Source organism: Limanda limanda, chromosome 8, assembly GCF_963576545.1.
Source record: "Limanda limanda chromosome 8, fLimLim1.1, whole genome shotgun sequence".
In the NCBI taxonomy this organism is placed as follows: Eukaryota; Metazoa; Chordata; class Actinopteri; order Pleuronectiformes; family Pleuronectidae; genus Limanda; species Limanda limanda.
The window spans coordinates 13835365-13854408 of NC_083643.1; the positions used below are offsets into that span (position 1 = coordinate 13835365).

The window sequence follows — 19044 nt, forward strand, 5'->3', positions numbered from 1 at the left end:
CTGAATTACAGTGTGGGACAAACTGAAGTGCTCCTCTGTAAGAATCTTCTCGTGCAGGGGCTCCTTTCCAGCTGGTTGGCTTATGATAACTGAAATATAATGAAAAATGCAAACATGCACTTGCAGCGGGGAGGAGAGGGGAGGCTGAACAGAGCAGAGGGGAGGAGGCAGGGAGGGGAAGTTCGAGGGGAAGAGACAAAAAAAAAAGGGGAAGAGGATTTTGTTTCTCCGAAAGCATCTCAAGGGTGAAAGAATATTTCTGACATTTCAATCTCTCCTTGTTCCAGAGCCCGGTTTTTAACTATGGATGCTGGAGCAGCGGTGAATGTTTTACTTTACCCATAAGAACAAGAATGACATACTGAAAGAAAAAGAAAAAAAATGCAATAATATACATTGTACATGTACTTTGTTGATGTCCAAACTGGGAAATCCCTGTGTTACAGCCAATAATATATAAGATGTAAACCTTTTGGAACCAAACTATACAAAATATCAATAATAAAAATGTAACATAAGAAACATAGAGAGAGAGAGAGAGTGTACAACATGGTGTCAGATTATTAGAATAGTAATATTTTATTCTTTTGGTACATGCTTGGTGTTTTTCAGGTAACAACAATGTATGGCTAATGGAAGACAACAACAACCCACCGTGTATACTGTTTCTTTTGAACTGTGCAATTTCATTTCAGAAATTGAGAAACAAAGGCCATAATGACTGTGCTAGTCCCGATCCCGATGACTGTTTCGGGCACAGCCCCCTCATGGACGACCATTTCGGCAAACTAAGCGAAGAGAGTGATTTAATGTACAAGCGCTGTGGTGTAAGTACTTTCCTCTGTCGCCTGCTCTTTTGTGTTGATCCCTGTCTTTATGTTGATGTTCACTACAGGCGCTAAACAAGAAAGAACACAGAGGTTGTGATAGCCCGGACCCCGATGCCTCATATGTCCTCACTCCTCACACAGAAGAAAAGTATAAAAAAATTAATGAGGAGTTTGATAATATGATGAGAAATCATAAAATCGTAAGTACTGTAAATGCACTGGTTTTGCTTGGCTTTGTGGCACAAAGGATTTTCATTCCTTTTTTTTTTTTTTCATCTAACTTTTTTTCCCTTTTTTTTTTGACCCTATACCCCAGAACCTCTGTCGACTTCTTTCAGATCTACTGTAGCTTAAGATTAATGCCCACTTCTTCTGGGGGTGTTTATTTCTTTACATTGATTTGTTCTGCAGCTGATATTTTGGCACACCCTGATAAGATCACATTTCAGAAAACAGTTGAAATGTCCCATTCTTCTGCTGGAAAGATTATATATGAATACCATGGTGATATTATCATATTTCAAAACAAACAAACTTCATAACTTAGTAAATACTCATGTCTAGTGAGTGTTTATCCCAAAGATCTGCATATTCTGTGTTTTAGGGATGAGTAATTTCCATCCCAAAACCTGATTTCCACCTCACATCTCAACAGAAGCAAAGATTTTTTATTTTTATAGTTTGCAATTTTTGCAATTCATTAGAGTTTTTAACTTCAAATCCTCCTATTGCAGCTCTCTGGCTGCATTCTAGCATTAAAAGTCTCTTTTTCTGAAACAGTACCGGCAGCAGAGTGTCCTCAGAGCTCACCGGCACACACACTATCATTTAGCATCTTCCCTCTCCCTCATCAAGTAACTCAGCGGCTCACCCTCTAAACTACCGCAGATCTTTTTTGTGATCTTATCACGCGTGACAATATTAGAAACGTGCAAGAACACGGTGCTTGCTAAGCAGTCATCTTCTCTCTGCTCCTGACTTGAGGGGCATCACTCTGCCATTAACCAACTAATGATAACACCTGACCGGCTCACTGGATAATGCTATGATGAATCGTTTCTCACTGCCACCTGTCATTCTCACTCGCGCTTTGCACAGTCAGCGCGTTGTAGGTAAATGCGTGTGAGTCACGACTCTTGTGGTTGTGATTCCCCCCCATCAGCCCTCTCTGTCGTACAGAGAGACATATTAATGCAAGGGGGGGGGGTGTCTCAAAACGCAAACGTACGCCCGGCGCGCTGACTGCTGCAAAGCTGAAGTGAACACCTGAATGCATGTTTTATTTGGATTTTGGTTTTCTGTGGTTTGTGTGCACTGTTGTAGCACTGGAGAGTTGTGTATTGTACATGTAATGTGATAATGAAAAGATAAAATGCCCAATAGTCTAACCTTTATTTTTTTGCAGCTTTAGTAAAACTCTCCCTGAATGTTTTGAGAATGTTCTTACTTTATTTAAGCTGAACTTCAGGGGCAGCTCTTTGTTAATGATGCCATGACAACCACTGCTCCATCAGATTTATCATCAGACCTTGGATTTTCATTGTGATTGTGTGTAAATATCTTCTCTTTTGTGTGTGCGTCTGTGTGTGTGTGTGAATGTGTGTTTGTGTCTGTGAATGTGTGTGTGTGTTTCCCTCCTCCACAGCCCTCAGCATTGCCTCAGCAGAACTTCTCCATGCATGTGGCTGTGCCTGTATCCAACCCTAATGCCATGTACCAGCCGGGGGGGACTCTGGGCAGTCAGTCCCTGGCATCAGCCACCAGCTCTCTGAGCGACAGTGGGATGCTGTCCCCTCCGCAGGCCTCTCTGCACAGGAATGTGGGCTCCAGTGGAGGCCCCCAGAGGCCCACCAGTGCCGGCAATGCAGGTTAGTGGCTCGGCTCAGTCATTTGGTCAGAAGATGAGGAGAATCCAGACGTTGGTTTGATTTAATAGATCAACAAACCTATTTGATAATTAAAATGAATCCAACAGCATCATTTTTGTTTGTAGAAAAATGTTAAGATTCAGGTAAAAACTGATCTTAGCTGTCAAATGTCTGGAAACAAAAGTTGCAAAATACTTATTGTCAGATTACAAAAAAAGTGCTTTGGTTATTAAATTGGAAATTTCTTGCAGAATACAAAAACATAAACATTTAGGATTAGGATGTATATTCCTCGTATTTTTACATACAATTCAATGTTATTTAACATTCAAGACAATTAAACAATTGAATAATCCTGTAAAAACGACATCACTGTATTAATTTTAGGATTACAACTTTTATTTGATGGTTAATATTTTTTAATGGAGCAATTAACTGTCATGTTATGGCCGTTACACTTAATACACACAAAAAAAACATTAACAAAAAATAATACAGTACATGTCTTTTACAGTCCAAGTTTGCTATCAATGTCCTCATCTAACTTATACTTGTCAAATTATTCCTAATAGATAATATCTGGATTTATTTGGTCCTTAAAGACTAATATAGTGGAGTTTACACAGTTTTTTTCACAATGGCCTTGGATATAAAGATGATATACTGTGTTTGTGTGATACTTATTTTTTCACACCCTGACTTGGCCCTTATCACACATCTCAGTCTGTCAACATTGTGGCAAAATGATGTCAGTCTATGCCCGTACTTGTACGACTGGTCTGACTCAGTCAGTGCAGAAGGCGTTTGCAGGATTCAGTTGCACCACAAACGACAGAAGTACTAACAACAAGGTGTGAAATGCCTCATTCAAATTGAACCATACATCAGACCTACCAATTCAAATGGGCTTTTAACTATGGCTTGTTTTTCACCAGATTCTTTCTTGATTATTTATTGCAAATAGGGATTTTTTTTTTCATTAAATTGCATCAGCATATTTTCTTTTTCAATATTTGGTGTAAGTGTAACTGTATGTCGAAGGTGCGTCCTCGTGGTGGAATGCTTGGTTTTCCACTCTATCATCACATCACGGATAGAACACAGGTGGGAGCACACCCCTCCGTGTCCTGTGCGCAGTGAAGACACGCCCACGTGACATTTTCGTGTCCGCTCTGGCATCTCCATCACATGCTCCGCTCGCTTCGCAGAAGGATGCAGATGGTTGATCTCATCACTCTGTGCATCTCATTAGGTGGCATGCTGGATCGCACAGACCGTTCAGTGCCAAGTGGTGCGGGCGCCGGCCCAGTGGGGGGGGGGTCCTCCCGGAGAGATCCATGAGCTCTCTGTAGCTCTGCCCGATAGAACCTGCGACTTAGCACGCGAGCTGGATTGTTGCGTGTCCATCTGCGATTGGTTCACGGCAGTTGTCTGTGTCACTGACTGATGGGGTCTGCCTTTTGCCTGATTATATTTTCACCGCATTGCAAAGGGGGACTGTTGTGTGTTCCTCCTCCCAACAGGGGGCGTGTATGATATGCTTGTTAAATGCATGTGGGGGTGCACGTGCGCTTTAAAGGGGCAACCAGGTGAGGTAATTATCCGTCCAACTGTCTCTGGCAGGGAGATAAACGCAGCGTTTCATTTGGACTCGTCACCTTCCGCGAAGCCCTCCCTCCTCCTGGTTCCTTCCCTCTATTGACAGGTGCATCTGCCCCCACTCCCCCTCCCTCTCACTCCCCACCCCCCTCTACCCTGGCAGCCCTTAAAAGGCCGGAGAGGGTCTGTAAGATGCCTGGACCAGCATAACCCTGTCGGTATTCGGGCCATGACATCCCTCTAAGTCCTTCGGTACACAATGACCGGACAGCCTGTCACGGCTGCAATGTGCCGCGTGAGAGGCGGAGGCAGGTGGAGTTCTAACTCTCTCCTCGTGAGCCTATATTCCATATAGTATTTCTGACAAAATGCAGAATGTAGTTGCGAGAGCGCGTGACATGCGACGATGATAACAAGCTGAAGGCCACAGGGGTAAAAGGGTCGAGGGGATATCTGATGAGGTATTGATTAGAAAGTATGACGGGCCCCTCCCATCTCAGATTGGTTTACCGTCAGCAATTTAAAGGGAGCGCTCGGCGAGTTTTAAGTTTTGGGGTGTGGTTAGATCCCCGGGGGGGGGCTAGCGTTAGACCTCTGCCAGGGGGGCGTCAGCGCTTGGCCGCGGTGTGATCATGCTGCAGCTGTTGTTTGTACCGAGTGTGTAGAACAGCAGAGGCTACAGGGAGGGAGGAGCCCACTCGCTGTCAGATGACCATTCCTGACATTGCTCTGATTTTTCACATGTAGCAGTTATGGCCGCAGCAGGAGCCTTTCAAAGTGGCCAAATGGAGGATTTTGGCCGTGTGACACCTCTTCTCCTGTTCAACAGTGGCCTCCATACAGAGAAGCATGAGTGCATGTTAAATCCAAAAGTAAATCCACCCTTCTTTATTTCCCACTGTTTTAATTGTGGGATCTGGACGAGTGATTCTGTAGTTATTAGTTGATTGTGAGGATTGTCTGTTCTGCAAGAATGTGACAGTGAACATTGCCGGAGAGATTTTTTGAAGCAAACACATTTCTGTTATGAGGAGAATAAGCAGTGTATTGTCGTTCTTATCTAGCGGCTGGTTTAGACAATATAGCTGAACAGCTACTATAATTTCAAAGGGTCATTCTGATGTTTTTGTGTGTGTGTGTGTGTGTTGCATGTGAGTGTCCTCTGTTATGCAACATGTCTGCGAGCTATACACATCCCTTCATTAATATTGGAGCGTTACAAGCTCTTGAAACACCATAACAAAGCATGTTTGTATGTTGGGCGCCTCACATCTGACAGCGGAATCAACAGTCCTGTCGTTACACTGCTCTGTGTCAGTGCAAATTTTACTACTAGAAAGTTATTTCATTTTTGCATTTAATTTCCTTATGCTGACATTACGCTGGTTTTTCTTTCTTTTTTATGACAACTATTCTAATACGATTTTACATTTAATCTATACCAATATCAAGTCATCTGTTTATGCAGAAGTATATAAATACAAACACCAATCAAAAGTGCAATAAACAGCTAACCTCCAATTTAGTAAAATCATGACAATGACTATTCACATCTGGCCTAAGCTAACTTTAGGAGTGCATGGCAACAATTGTTAGTAACTCCCTAACACAACGTACAGGGAACATTAAATACCCCACACAGGAGTTGAGGAGGGGCCGCCATTATGCTAAGTGGTGATTGGCCTGTTAGTCCGGCGAGTGGGGGTCTCTCTGTGTGGAGTTTGCATGTTCATCTTGTGTCTGCGGGAGTTTTCTCTGTGTGCTTCTTCCCACCATCCAGAGACATGCAGATTGGGGTAAGGTTGATAAGCGGTACAGATAATAACGTAAAAACCTGTATTCAAAGTTGGATGATGGTGGTGTATCACATAAATGCTAAATAAAGAAGCAACAATGTGAGCGGTCTGCCTCTTTTTCTACAGTCTGCAGTTTTTAGGAAAACAGTGAGGGTCAAGTATGATAATATACCTGGTTTTCACAGGTCTTAACAAATCCCTGTGTGCACATCCTGGCCGGTCTCAGTTTTCTGAGACACAACAATAGGATTGTGCTCTTGTTCTCATTCATCAAGCCGTGTTCTCTTTTGCCTGAGCCTGACACACGTGGGACGTTGGGGCATAATAAGTCAGTGTTTTCCTTCCCCGAACTTAAAATGAAAAGCTGAATGTTTCAGTTGTAAACACCGGGCCTTATGTAACGCCTCATCCCAGACCGCGTTAATAATTCAGGACAATGAACAGAAACCAAACAGCTTTCGACGTGCACAGCTTTCAGCCAGAGAGGATTTATTGGCACAACCAGAAGAAAGTCTGGATATAGAATGAGGACAGACGCAAGAAAAGCCCGCTGAAATGAAAAGCTGGTTCTCATTTTGTGAAACCCAAGTATTTTGTGCAGACATGTGTTTCTGCATCTTGGCAATTATCTTAAGCAAGTGTGCTGTTTAGTCATCGTCAGATATCTGAAGTCATAATCACAGGCACATTGAGAAGATATGCAAGTAAGGTTGGTCGATCCAAGTCGGATCAGCCAACTGAAGACAGCACTGAGTGGAGGTCTTTGCCTTGGGATGAACTGGCAAAGCGTCAAGCGTCACGCACTGGACACTGAGTTGGTAAAGACCCCAGTACGACGTCAATGGCTACATTACTGTTGTAATTTTACAAAAGCATAAAAAAAGCACAATGAAGAATGCAGGTGGGACACAGAAACAGATGTATTTGATAGAATAACTACAAATAGCCAAGAAAAATAATGTGTGCAAGATGCAAAGACGTGGAGTTGCCCATTCACATATCAAACTTTTGCTGGAAGTTCACCAGTTACTTGGAAAAAGACTTGAGACATGAGGAAAAATACTGTTTCTCATGATCAACTTCAGGTTTTTTAGCATGCCTTTGTTTTCACTGATTTATTTTAAGATATTTTTTGGGGGCATTTTGCCTTCAGAGATAGGACAGTATGGGTGAAATGGAGAGAGAGAGAGAGAGAGAGAGAGAGAGAGAGAGAGAATCCCATGTGAAAATGGCCAAATGTCACAAAACCAGCTAATTGACTTTGGACCTTTTTCACAAACAACTAACCATGTGTCATTAATAATGCAAATCACGTTTATTATATTGTCTTTTGTCTGTGGCTTTTCTCCACAACAGCTTTATGTTAAGAGCTGTAATCTCAAGGTAAAATATCAGAGCTTGCTGACTTGCTGTAATCAGAAAGCACTTCACAAATTGCAGCACTGTAACCCGTTCCCTTACATCAACTAATATTTGTACTTACATCTCATTCCCTCTGAATGACATCTCCACTGCTTTTAATCAGATTTGCTATTTTTAGGGCCCTGGACGTACACTCGGCTAATTCTGTAAACATTACTTTCTTTGCGGCAGCCAAATGCTGTATGATCAAAGCCAGAGCAGACGGTGAATAGCTGCGTACACACTGTTGATTCAGCTGTGAGATACTATTGTAGGTGTTATAGCTGTTTATTTGACCATGAATTGTTGCGGTCCTTATCTGTAGTCAGAGGATCTATTGTTCCATTATGTTCTTGCACAAGAGCCCGCTCGTTGTGCGCGCACTTTGTGTTACGCCGGGATAAATCGGACACAATGGAGAAGTCAGCAACTTGTTGAAGTGCCACTGATCCGTTGATGCAGTGGGAGATACCATTCATTAGCTCTTCCCGTTGTTTTCAGGATTTTCATTTGGAGGTCGTAGCTTTACCTCAGACCTACATGAAGTGAAATAAATATGAAATGCACTTGATGTATCGCTTTTGTTAGGCGAACCACTCATTGCGTTTGTGTTGGAGCGAGTTTGTGTGGAAGCTGCAGAATCCCACTGCAGACCTTGCACAGATGAGTCACGCTGCATCTGGGACCTTTGAAAATAACCAACTGCAGGTTGAGAAAAGCAGCAGGAATAAAACAGAGGAGATGCTGACAGATGTACTGAGAACAGATCGCAGGGTGCAGGACGTGAACAGTGATTTGCTTATTATAACATCTTTTGATTTAGGAAGACACAATTAACATCGTCATCTACCAAAAAAATATATAAGCAAAGAAAATCCAGAGAAAAACAATAAAAACATCCTACTGAATTCCAATTATCTCTCCTCACCCAATGATAATATTAACCCTTTTCATGAAATATTGGTTCAGTGATGAGTGGGTGTATGAGGAGACTCCTAAATGAAGTTGTTGGGGACTTATACTCTCTTTCTCATAAAGAGGAAATGGCTAATGTACAAACACAAGGTGTGAATGTTAAAAGTAAAGTAACACTTTTCTCATGTTTGTGAGCACAGTGTAAAAAAAACAACAACTAGGAGTTCTTTTATTGTTTTTATTCATTTGTAATGACTTCAGCTATTACTTTTAAGCAGTCACAGTACATTTGACAATCAACTGCTCCTCATCCCAAGACACAAAGAGCTGACTTTGATGTAATCATTCACAATAAAAATAAAAGGCTCATCAATTTTGAAATGGACATTTTATTATTGTAAATGTGCGGGATAATTATCCAAGTCTATTAAAACTTCCCAGAGGGTTGGAAACACTTAACGGCGTACGCGGGAAAGCAGCGCCGTGCGAGAGGTTTGCCTGATGACTGCTGGTGTTGTCAGTCACAGTCCGTGGTTTGATGATGTGTTTCTGTCGCCTTGTACCTCTGCAGGGAACGGTTTCTCTAACCCCAGGGGCTCCCCCGGCCTCCTCAGCACGCCCAGCGGCAACGGCCTGGGTAAAGTCATGCCCACCAAGTCTCCACCGCCCCCCGGAGGGAACATGGGGATGGGAAACCGCAAGCCAGACCTGAGGGTTGTTATCCCTCCATCGAGCAAAGGGATGATGCCCCCGCTGGTGAGTACAGAGCTCCACCGCTGCACACGAGAAGAAACAACCCAAGGACCTTTACGTCTTTCTGCTGCGGGGTAGAGCAGATCGATGTTTAGCGTCTTTATCTAGACTCTCAGAGCCGGGGTTTTGCCTACACACATTTTTTGATGTTATCACAGCAGTGCAGCTCTCTGTTCTAGTGAGGTTGTCACCTTACCGAGGACTATATTTATCTGCCAAGTGGAACTCACTCACTCGCAGTGTGCAGGCCTCATCCGAGCTGCAGTCTTTCACAGATCTGCAGCTCCAGTCTTGTAACTCTCGCTCAGCTATTCCCATTTAAATTAGAGAGACTTTCTCTTATTATAATAATGAAGTTGCAGAGCGCTCTGACTGCAGCGAACACCTGAGGCTAAACTCCTCCTGGTCATATTTCAACATTTATAAAACATTGTAAATGGGGGGTTTCAGACATTGGCCACGAATGCACTGTTTCCAACTTTTCATGTTGCAGGTGTAGTCGGCCACAGGAGCCGTGCCAGGAAAACGATTGTGTTTGGTAAATACACCTCGGGTTACCGTGGGTGCTCCTCTTTTTCCGAGCCCGGATCAGTGTTTTAAAATAACTGCGTGTTACCGTGCCGACCGTGTGAAGTCGGCGGAGCAGCACGGGTTGCCTTGCGAGAGGTCTGAAGCAGGTTAGGAGGGGTGTGGGGGGTGGGAGGACGGTTCTGCTCCGTCTGAGCCGTCAGGGCGTTTCGGTGCTGGCTGTGGCAGGTCTGCAGACAGCCTGTCATTAGGCCATAATGGTATTAAATTAATCACATCTCGGTGTGACAGAGTGTAGATGAAGACTTAATCATGGGCCCAGGGTGTGAGCCAGATAATATCTTGTCGCCCTTGTCGTGTCTTCCTGCTGCTATTGATTGAGTGTGGGCATTAAGACAGCCCTGGTCTGGTGGCAGTGTGTCCCTACGCACCGAAAAAAAGATGGAGCTTCTGCTTCTTCTCTCGGCGAAGGGAGGACGGGAAATGCACCGAACTGAGCAGCCATTGTTGGTAGAAGCGAAGAAACTTTACCTGATTATTATGAGGTGATTGTGGTGTCACGTTAACAATCAGGTGAGCATTAGTCAGTGTCCTGAAGTATTTTCCAGCCTGGACTCTTAAGGTTCTAACCTCAAAGCCATTCTGCAGGATTTGAGGGTTTCTTCTTAAATATAAAGAAGATAAACTCACTGTAGCTTCATAAAGTGCCGGAAGTTACGGTGTTGAAGTAGTAAGCACAAGATTCTGGGTTTAATCTCCCGGTTTTTTTTTGTGTGGAGTTTGCATGTTCTCTCTGTGTCAGTGTAGTTTCCCTCTCTGTTCTCGGCCCATAGTCCAAAAGGAGGGCTGATTGGAAACACTAAATTACCAATAGGTGTGAGTTTGTCTACAAGTGTCAGCCCTGTGATCGAGGGAGATGTGAGAAGGATTTGGACAAAATGGTTCTTGGGTAAAACATTGAACCACAAACCCAAAATGTCCCTGGTGTTCCCTCAACTGTAAAAATCTTAATAGAGTAGCCGGCACTATTTTTCCAGAGCGATCTACAGTTGCTCCGCTTCCTTTCTGTAACTCTGCCTCTCTTCTCTTCTTCCGCTGAGAGCAGTCGGAGGAGGAGGAAATGGATTTGGTGAGTTTTGACAAATGCCTGGCGCAAATGGCTGCAACGTGAACATGCTTCCGGTAATCACACACACACACTAGACCAAGGGCGCTCGAACCGGAGATTGTCTCTCGGAACTGCCAGCAATAATGACGTTATAAAAAAAGGAAAAAAGCGTTTGTCACTGCATGTTTTGGGTTTGGCCTGTGAAAATTGCCTGAGCCTGTTAAATTGGCTCCTCCATTCCAAACACGTCACTGTAAGTCATAAACCACTAGTAGTACGCATGTATGTGTGTCTGTGTGTGCTAGTGTGTGTGACAGAGAGAGAGAGAGAGAGAGAGAGATGTATGCGTGAATCACTGTTTAATAAAAAAACTATTATAGTCACATATCACAATCTGGAAAGTTTGAGGGTTAAAGTCGTCTTGAGTGAAGTACAAACCATTAACAGTATATATTTTTCCACTGAAGTGAGGATGACATCATCTGAAATGATATCACTCTGTGAGATCCTTGGGTTTGGTGAAGTCATCTGGCCGCCGAGTGTTGGAACAATGCGAGGAAGCCATCAACTAGATTATGATGCAATGCTGCTTCAAATGCAGCTGCTGGCATCGGCACATATTCCCTGATACATTCAATTCTGAGCATTTGTTTTGGTATTGTTTTCTCTGCATTTGATTAGTCTTGGCGTGTGGGGGAAGTGTGTGTGTGTGTGTGCGTTTTTGTAGCGCCGTATGCTGCATGACCACACTGGACTCTGTAGGTGTGTTGTTGTGGGCTGCATGCCAGTCGCTGCACTAAAACAGAAAACGACTGGAGCTCCTGCGTGTGCGTCACCCTGGGAATTGAAATGTGTCGTTAATTTTACCCCTTTGCACCCTCTCAGTTAAGAGGTGTTTATTTGATTATGAGACGGATCCCCAGACTCACTCTGATTCGCTCTCACTCCGGCACTAACGCTATAAAAACATTTTGTTTTCTCATTGACTGACAAAGTAGAAACTCATTTAGCAGATTCTCATAAATCTGATTAATCGTATTTTTGTGCCTCCAGATGCATGTCTCCTCTTGTGATTCCTGCACCGACTACGTCCGTCACTTAGCCGCTTTAAATTGATGCAATAAATGTATCATTTCTATTAATTAGTGAAATCCACCGTTTTTGTAAATATTCAGTTAAGCATAACACACATTGTTGTATTGAGCTGGAGGTGGATACATTTCAGAAAAGAAACCAAAACATCACTTATTCATATTTATTCAGTTATGGCAACATTGGATCAGAAAGATTAAATATTGACTGCCATAAAGCTTCACCACCCCCTTGTGGCAGCTGTCATTATTACACTCTTACGTCCCAGATAACCACAAAATGCAGTAAAAAATGAAAAATCTAGTAAAAACCTGAAAATTAAAGAAAAACATTTATGCCGTCTTTATTTCTAAGAACACACACAAACTGTTTTTTTATTTGTATTCTGGGCTCATGCTTTCTCTCTCTGTTGCTTTGTGTGTTTTGCAGAACACCCAGAGGTTAAACAGCTCCCAGTCCAACCAGCCGCTGGCCACTCCAGTTGTGTCTGTCACCACCCCCAGCTTACCCCCACAGGGCCTGCTCTACTCAGGCATGCCCACCTCCTACAACCCCGCCGGTGAGTCTGGCTCTCCCCTCGCTCTCCCCTCGGACCGACAACAACCACCTTAGCTGTGACTGTTTATGCCGCACGCTGGTTCCCTGCTCTTTTTTCCAGTGGCACTCAGCTGCAACCCGAGCGAGTTCTCACCCCGTGTGTGTGTGTGGCTGCCTTTGTTTTTACAGAGTACTCCCTGAGCAGCGCAGATATCTCTTCCCTACAGGGCTTCAGCTCTCCTGGGCTCTCATTGGGCTCCATGTCGGCATGGCAACAGCATCAACTGGGCCAGGCAGCTCTTAATTCTTTGGTGTGAGTAACACACTTCCAAACAAAAGCACACTCTCCAGACGCCCGCACATGAAAGCAACACCCACTGCGCTCTGTGATATTATGCTGAATCACACATCTACATATTCCCGTCTCTTCACCTCCTATTTGTTGTGTCTTTTTTTTTAACCGAACACTGAAGTTCCCTGTTTGTCCCCTGTGCAGTGGCGGAGGTCACCTCACTCAGGTCTCCAACCTATCCATCAACACCAGCCAGAGCATAAACATCAAGTCCGAACCCATTTCGCCGCCGCGGGAGCGCGTCTCCCAGTCCAGCTTCCCCCAGCAGCAGCCGCAGCAGGGGTCCAGCCGCCAGGAGGTGCTGGGACGCTCCCCCGCCGACAGCCTCAGCTCCTCCTGCAGCTCGTACGACGGAAGCGACCGCGAAGACCACCGGCCCGACTTCCACTCCCCGCTGGGGCTCGGCAGACCCCCCGCCGGCTCTGAAGACAGGGAGAGCCCCTCGGTCAAGCGCTTGCGCATGGACACGTGGGTGACATAAAGAGCCCCGGGCACGCCTCCAGTCACCAGCCAATCAGAGAGAGGGAGGGGTTCGACATGGAGATGAAAGAAAGAGCAAGGGTCCTTTGAGCTATTATAATGATACTATTATTCAACTCCATTTTCAATTTGTGAGACTGAGATGTAATATATCTAAAGTCAATTGTCAAACTGATGCAGTAAGATTTAAGAAAGAATAAAATGTCAGTGGGTTGGACTGAATTAGATGCACAAGCGGGTGGTATCAGGTACTTGGTGCAATTCAGACTTTTTGCAGAAGAGAGAAAATTGTTAAACAATAGGCGGTAGATTATTGTAGTCACTGGTCTAGTCAGACACTTACATGTAGTTGCTGTTTTGCTGTTGTGCTTGCATGTTGCAAACAATCAGAGGAAGTCGTGTTGCTTTCAGGCTGAGGACCCTTAAATACGATGTTCACTGCAAGAACTATCTTTTAAAAAAAACAAATCATGCTGTAACCACACAAGACCTTTATCTCAAGTGGCCTCTCGTGATTTATCGACTCGATCAGGAGACACAGACAGCACGGAGTTAACTAATACTACACAGGAGTTATGGTCACATGAGAAACAGAGACTACTTTAGTGAATAGATGAAACAAGGTAGGGAGGTAAAAACAAAATAGCAACAGAATTTATTGCAATAATGACATACTTATTCATTTTATAATTTAAAAGAGTAGGATATTCAGTCTAAATGTGCAATTAAGAAAACCTGTCCAGTTGAACTGGTGAGAAAATCAACATGTTCACATTTGTATAACAGTTCATCAGTAATATAAGCCAAAGCTGTTTTCTTTTGTTATTTTGTACAGTTGCTATGGTTTCCTAAACAGGTCACTCCAAATGCACCGTTTCTTCGCCATTGTTTTTTTCTTCTTTTTTTTTTTAAATTGTGCTTTATTACAAACAGTGTAAAGTCATGTACGCCACATCATGAATCGATATTCTAAAGCCATGAACATTTACTTGTTCTGTTTGTATGATTGAAAATTTGAGCCAAACATTTTTCTTTTTGTTGTGTAAATAGCGACTTTAATATATATCACCAGGGTGAGGGTACATGCTGAATGTACTGTACGACCACCGTTTTCAAGAAAAGTATATTTTTGTGGATTACAGCCGAGTTTACAAGAGTAGACCCTTCAAAAAAAAGTAGATCATTCACTGGTCAATATTTGCTATCGTGTTCATTTTACTGTAATCTCTTCTAAATTTAATTATCAACATAATCTCCTGTACGTTTTAGTTTTCTTTCTCTCTCTCTCTCTTTATTAGTGGTGACTGTTTGTCCTCTGAAGACATTGTGATAACAATGCTGTGAGGTTGAAGTTCTACTATTTTCATATTTATGAAGGATGATCACAAGGCTACAGGGGAAATAGGGTTGTCCTCCCCTCCTATTGTGTTAGCTCGTGTTAGTTGTATACCAGCAGCTGCGGAATACACTGCCAACAGTCCAACCCAACGTCCCACATCCAAGAAAGATCTACTGTTACAGCATGAGAGACGTGGCACCTCTCAGGCCTTTTCCACTGTCCTTTGACTGGCAGAAGCAGAAGACATAAATGCGATGGAGGCGGCTGCTGACCTTCACACAAATCTGATCCCGCCCGGGTTGTAAATATCTCACCGGTTTCCTTTAATTGGCTACTGAAAGTGGATTCATATCAATAAGTAGTGAGAGTGCTGCAGTCCTGTAGGAACCTTAGGAGCTAGAAAAGTGAAAAATCAGAAGGTCGTGTGCAGGAAAAGATCTGCAACACAAAGCCCGATGTCTCAGCTGGAAAAAAAAGGAGACGGTGACTTGTTTCCTTCTCGTTCGTCACAGAAGCAAATAACTAAGCAGCTAATTCATAACAACAACAACAACAACAACAACAGTGCAACGTCATCGACTTCAATCTCCTCGCGTCAATCTCACCGGACACCGGTGTCTGAGACGTTTGCTGTACGAGAGCGAGGTATCACTCTGCATTCGCCGCGACATGTCTTGTGTGCGTTTCTCTGGTTTCTGTTCTCTCTGCCCCATCGTCAACACCATAGAAAGTTCTCAGTCAAAGCCAGTGATGATCTATGCAGTTTTAACCTCAATTCCCATTATATATATATATCTATATAAATAGAAGATGATGTCATTAGAGGTCACGTGTAGTCAACATAGCATTAGGAAGGAGAGCATCAGAGGACAGACTGTTAGCGTCTTACATCCTGAAGTGCCACAGCTTGACGTCCCTGGACTTCACGATGCACAGAATACATTTTATGAAATGATTGATTTGGATCCCCCGGGGCAATCTCTTCATGTTCATGCACATTAAGTAGACATCCCATGATGCTTAGTGATTCATTATGTAAATCCAGGTGAAAATAGCAATAATAAACCACAAAACTACAACTAACACAAAAAAATTGTCTGCCCGTCTTGGCGGCATCACCTCGTAGTTGAGCACATGCTTTAGCACTCGATAACATATCAGGGAATTTTGTAGTTCACCTATATGCACAGTTAGGAAATGCCTTATCCCAAAGAGAAAAACGACACCACTTTTATTTTCTAAATGCAGAAATCACTCAAACGTGACCAGACCTGCCTTTTTCGGGAAAAAGACTCGCACCAAGAAAAACAATGCCTGGGTGAATGCACCGTGATACGCTCGGCTCCCTCGGGTGTATGTCCAAATTCTGCACAACTGATGAATGTGAAAGGAATGGCTAATCAATGAACCTTTGTAGAGGACTTTCTTCACTTTGCTGTGCAAGAGTACACTGCTTTGCTTCATGGCTTTTATAAAAAACAGAACTACGTGTTTGGTAAGTGTTTGTAGTTGATAGTTCACTTAACTAAAGAAGCTGTTTTCGGTCTAGACGCTCGGACCGTTTGGCGGCACAAGCTGGACTTTGTTGCCAATAATGAAATTATTTGTTTCGGAATTTAAAAGAGATTTTAAGTTAATCTACATTTTATTTCCCTTGAATGTGTTATTTTATTTTCATCATACGATAAATATTCAAGTGATCTTTTTATTAAAACAATTAAGATACTATGCTAGCTATTGTTGTACAAAATTTGTATTCTTCACAAAAGTACAAATATTGGCTTTTAATGTGTAATTTAGGTGATCTCTTTTATTCTGTATAAAATGAAGTAAACGACTCTTACATAGAATTTGTTCTCCTGTGAAGTCCCAAACAGTAGAAACTGTCAACTTTATTAAACACCTCAGTGTATGCTCAATCTGAAATCCATGTCTATTCATCTTTGAATTCCACTCTGAGAATGTGTTTTGTTGCCTGAGTTAAAACGAGGGGGGCACTTTCTCTCCTGCCTCTCACACAGTGACACTAGCAGAACAAAAAACACAAGGCTGTAAAACAAAACTATACTCCCTACACAATGATAGACATTGTCGGATATACATTTAAAATATATAGATTTAAAATGTTGATTTAATGTCTGATCTAAGTGTGGCAGCCTCTGTAGAAAACCCTCCATTATTAAAAAAAATACTCTAAACTAAAAAAAAAACTTTAATAAAAAGTATTGCAAAATGTACATGCAAATGTCAATATCAGAGTTAAAACTACTCAAAACTATATAAAGAATAACCCCAGTCACAGTATCAGCAAGTATGATTATCTTTGTTTTATAGTTTCTATAATATTATAACTGGTGTCTTTAGGTAGCTTTTTTGTGTTGTAGTTTTTTTATTTATATTAAGCCAAGTTTATCTAATAAAAAAGGTTATAGATATATATTTTAGAAAGATAAACCAGATTCTGCAAAGTAAATAGTGAATAGTCAAGTAATCTCAAGTTAAATGGAATGAAATTAAATTAGTATTATTATTATCATTATTATTATTAATGAAAATACTAATAGAAACCTAGCCATATTAAAAGTGTTAAATTAGTGTTTAAGGTGTATATATATATATATATATATATATAAACACACACACATATACTGGTAAACTATAAACAACATGTATTTATCATGTGACAGTGACATTTCAATTCATGCCAGGTTTTACCAGAGGTTTTTACAGAAGTGATGTGTGCATTTTCCAGCACATGACCAGCAGACGGCACTGTAGCACAGTAAGCGTCTCTATAGGCCGCAGGTCTGCTGTGTTGATGCGTGTTGTTGGTTCAGGTGGAGGAAGTTGATGACGCAGGCAAAGGTAAGAAGAAGAAGTAAGTTAAAAATATCCAGTTCAAGGTGAGTTAAACCCTTTGAATAAGAAACACTGAGTTTAAGTGATTAGACACTAAAGGTGCTGATTAAACATTTGAACAGGTGCTAACTTAAAGTGGGAGTTGAGTTCAAAGTTTAGACAGAACTTCAAACGCTTCAAGATGGAGGACAGGTAAAACTAGCTAGTGCTGGTAGTGATGACCCCGCCCCAAAAATAATGCTGAGAACGAACCTCAAAGTCTGGGTCCTTGAGGGTGGATGTTTGGAGTGAGCCAGAAGCTGTAAATAAAGATGGATGACATGACAGCTCCCAAAAGTGAAGCCAAAGCCTCCTGATGCTGGCTGGCTGCAGGACGGGTCATAACCCCCCCTCCTCTGTGTCAGTGGATGGGACCAAACTAAAAAGCTAAAGTGAATGTCAAACTTTTTTGTCCCCTTAATGTCACAATGATGTGTGTCAAAGGACCAATTCTTCCAATCAGCTTGGTTTTAATCAGTTACTTGATGCTATAGAAACAGGATGAAATATACAGTCTATGATGAAATGCCATGATTGACAGCTTAGACTGACTCTTGATTGATCAAGTCTGTGCAGAGGCGGGACTTTGATACCGTGGCTCCACCCCCAGATCGCTACTTTGCAAACTTTGCCCTCAAATGCACAAAAGGGCTGCGTTTGTATCCAGGATTATTTTGGCTTCATTTCAGGATCCGAAGGGAGTGGAGTCACACGTCGGCCATCTTTATGTTCAGTCTATGCTCTGTGTACCTGTCCTTAAGTGCATGTGCTTGGCTGTGATGAACCAGAGGAACCACAGAGGGAGCTGTTTAAGTTGCATGTGAGGGAGGGTGACATGCCACCTGCCATGGGGGGGGGGGGGGGGGCTTGCCCTGCTCCGATGCCTTTCAACTGGGAGCCAAGATGCAGCTCGCTTTCATGAGGCCCTGATCTCCTTAAGACGTCGGCAAATATTGAAAGAGACTCGGTCCAAACTGAAACTCATCTGTTGTCATATAGTCTCCAGCAAGGAGCAGACAGGGAGAGAGAGAGAGAGGGAGAGAGGGAGAGAGGGAACACCAGTGGGCCTCCTGCATTAGCCCCCATACAGCTAGAGTTTATACTTTGCAAACACAAATGCTCGAGCTTGACGAGCTTAGGCTAAACCTTTTTTCCACTTTCAACAAATATGCGGCTGTGTGAAAGAAATGAATGAAAAGGCCGGTGCCAGATCTGAGCTGAAGATCGGGGGATGAGGTAAAACGAAGAGACAGCCAACATTTCATATGCTTAGGTCATGTTGCAGAATCCATCGGCAGTATTTGGACACGTAAGAAGGACGTTTTATTGTCGATCTAGGCCAGATTATGGCTTTTATTGTATTCTCAAATATTTAACCCTCGGAAAACAGATACACAGCCTAAAAATTGCAAAATGAACAGTCGCATATTTAAAGCAATAACAATGAGGCCGTCTAGCAGGCTACTACTGTGTGTGTGTACAATGAACAACTCTTGTGTCATAATTTCAATGCTGCTGTCTTGTAATGAACGGAATTATTTGTCACCG

At 42.7% G+C, this 19044-nt stretch overlaps 1 protein-coding gene across 2 annotated transcripts in view; it reads left to right on the top strand.

Moving 5' to 3' along the window:
- The window catches only part of mef2aa (myocyte enhancer factor 2aa), a 57660-nt gene extending 41151 nt beyond the window's left edge, over positions 1 to 16509 (top strand). The window contains exons 4-10 of one of the 2 annotated variants that reach the window (XM_061076906.1): positions 696 to 827; positions 896 to 1030; positions 2476 to 2698; positions 8981 to 9165; positions 12320 to 12449; positions 12617 to 12740; positions 12924 to 16509. In XM_061076906.1, the coding sequence (XP_060932889.1) occupies positions 696 to 827; positions 896 to 1030; positions 2476 to 2698; positions 8981 to 9165; positions 12320 to 12449; positions 12617 to 12740; positions 12924 to 13260 (1266 nt within the window). In that variant the 3' untranslated portion in view covers positions 13261 to 16509. The remainder of the gene's footprint in view (positions 1 to 695; positions 828 to 895; positions 1031 to 2475; positions 2699 to 8980; positions 9166 to 12319; positions 12450 to 12616; positions 12741 to 12923) is intronic. The other variant, XM_061076905.1, reaches the window with a different exon arrangement.
- Positions 16510 to 19044: the final 2535 nt, after the last annotated feature.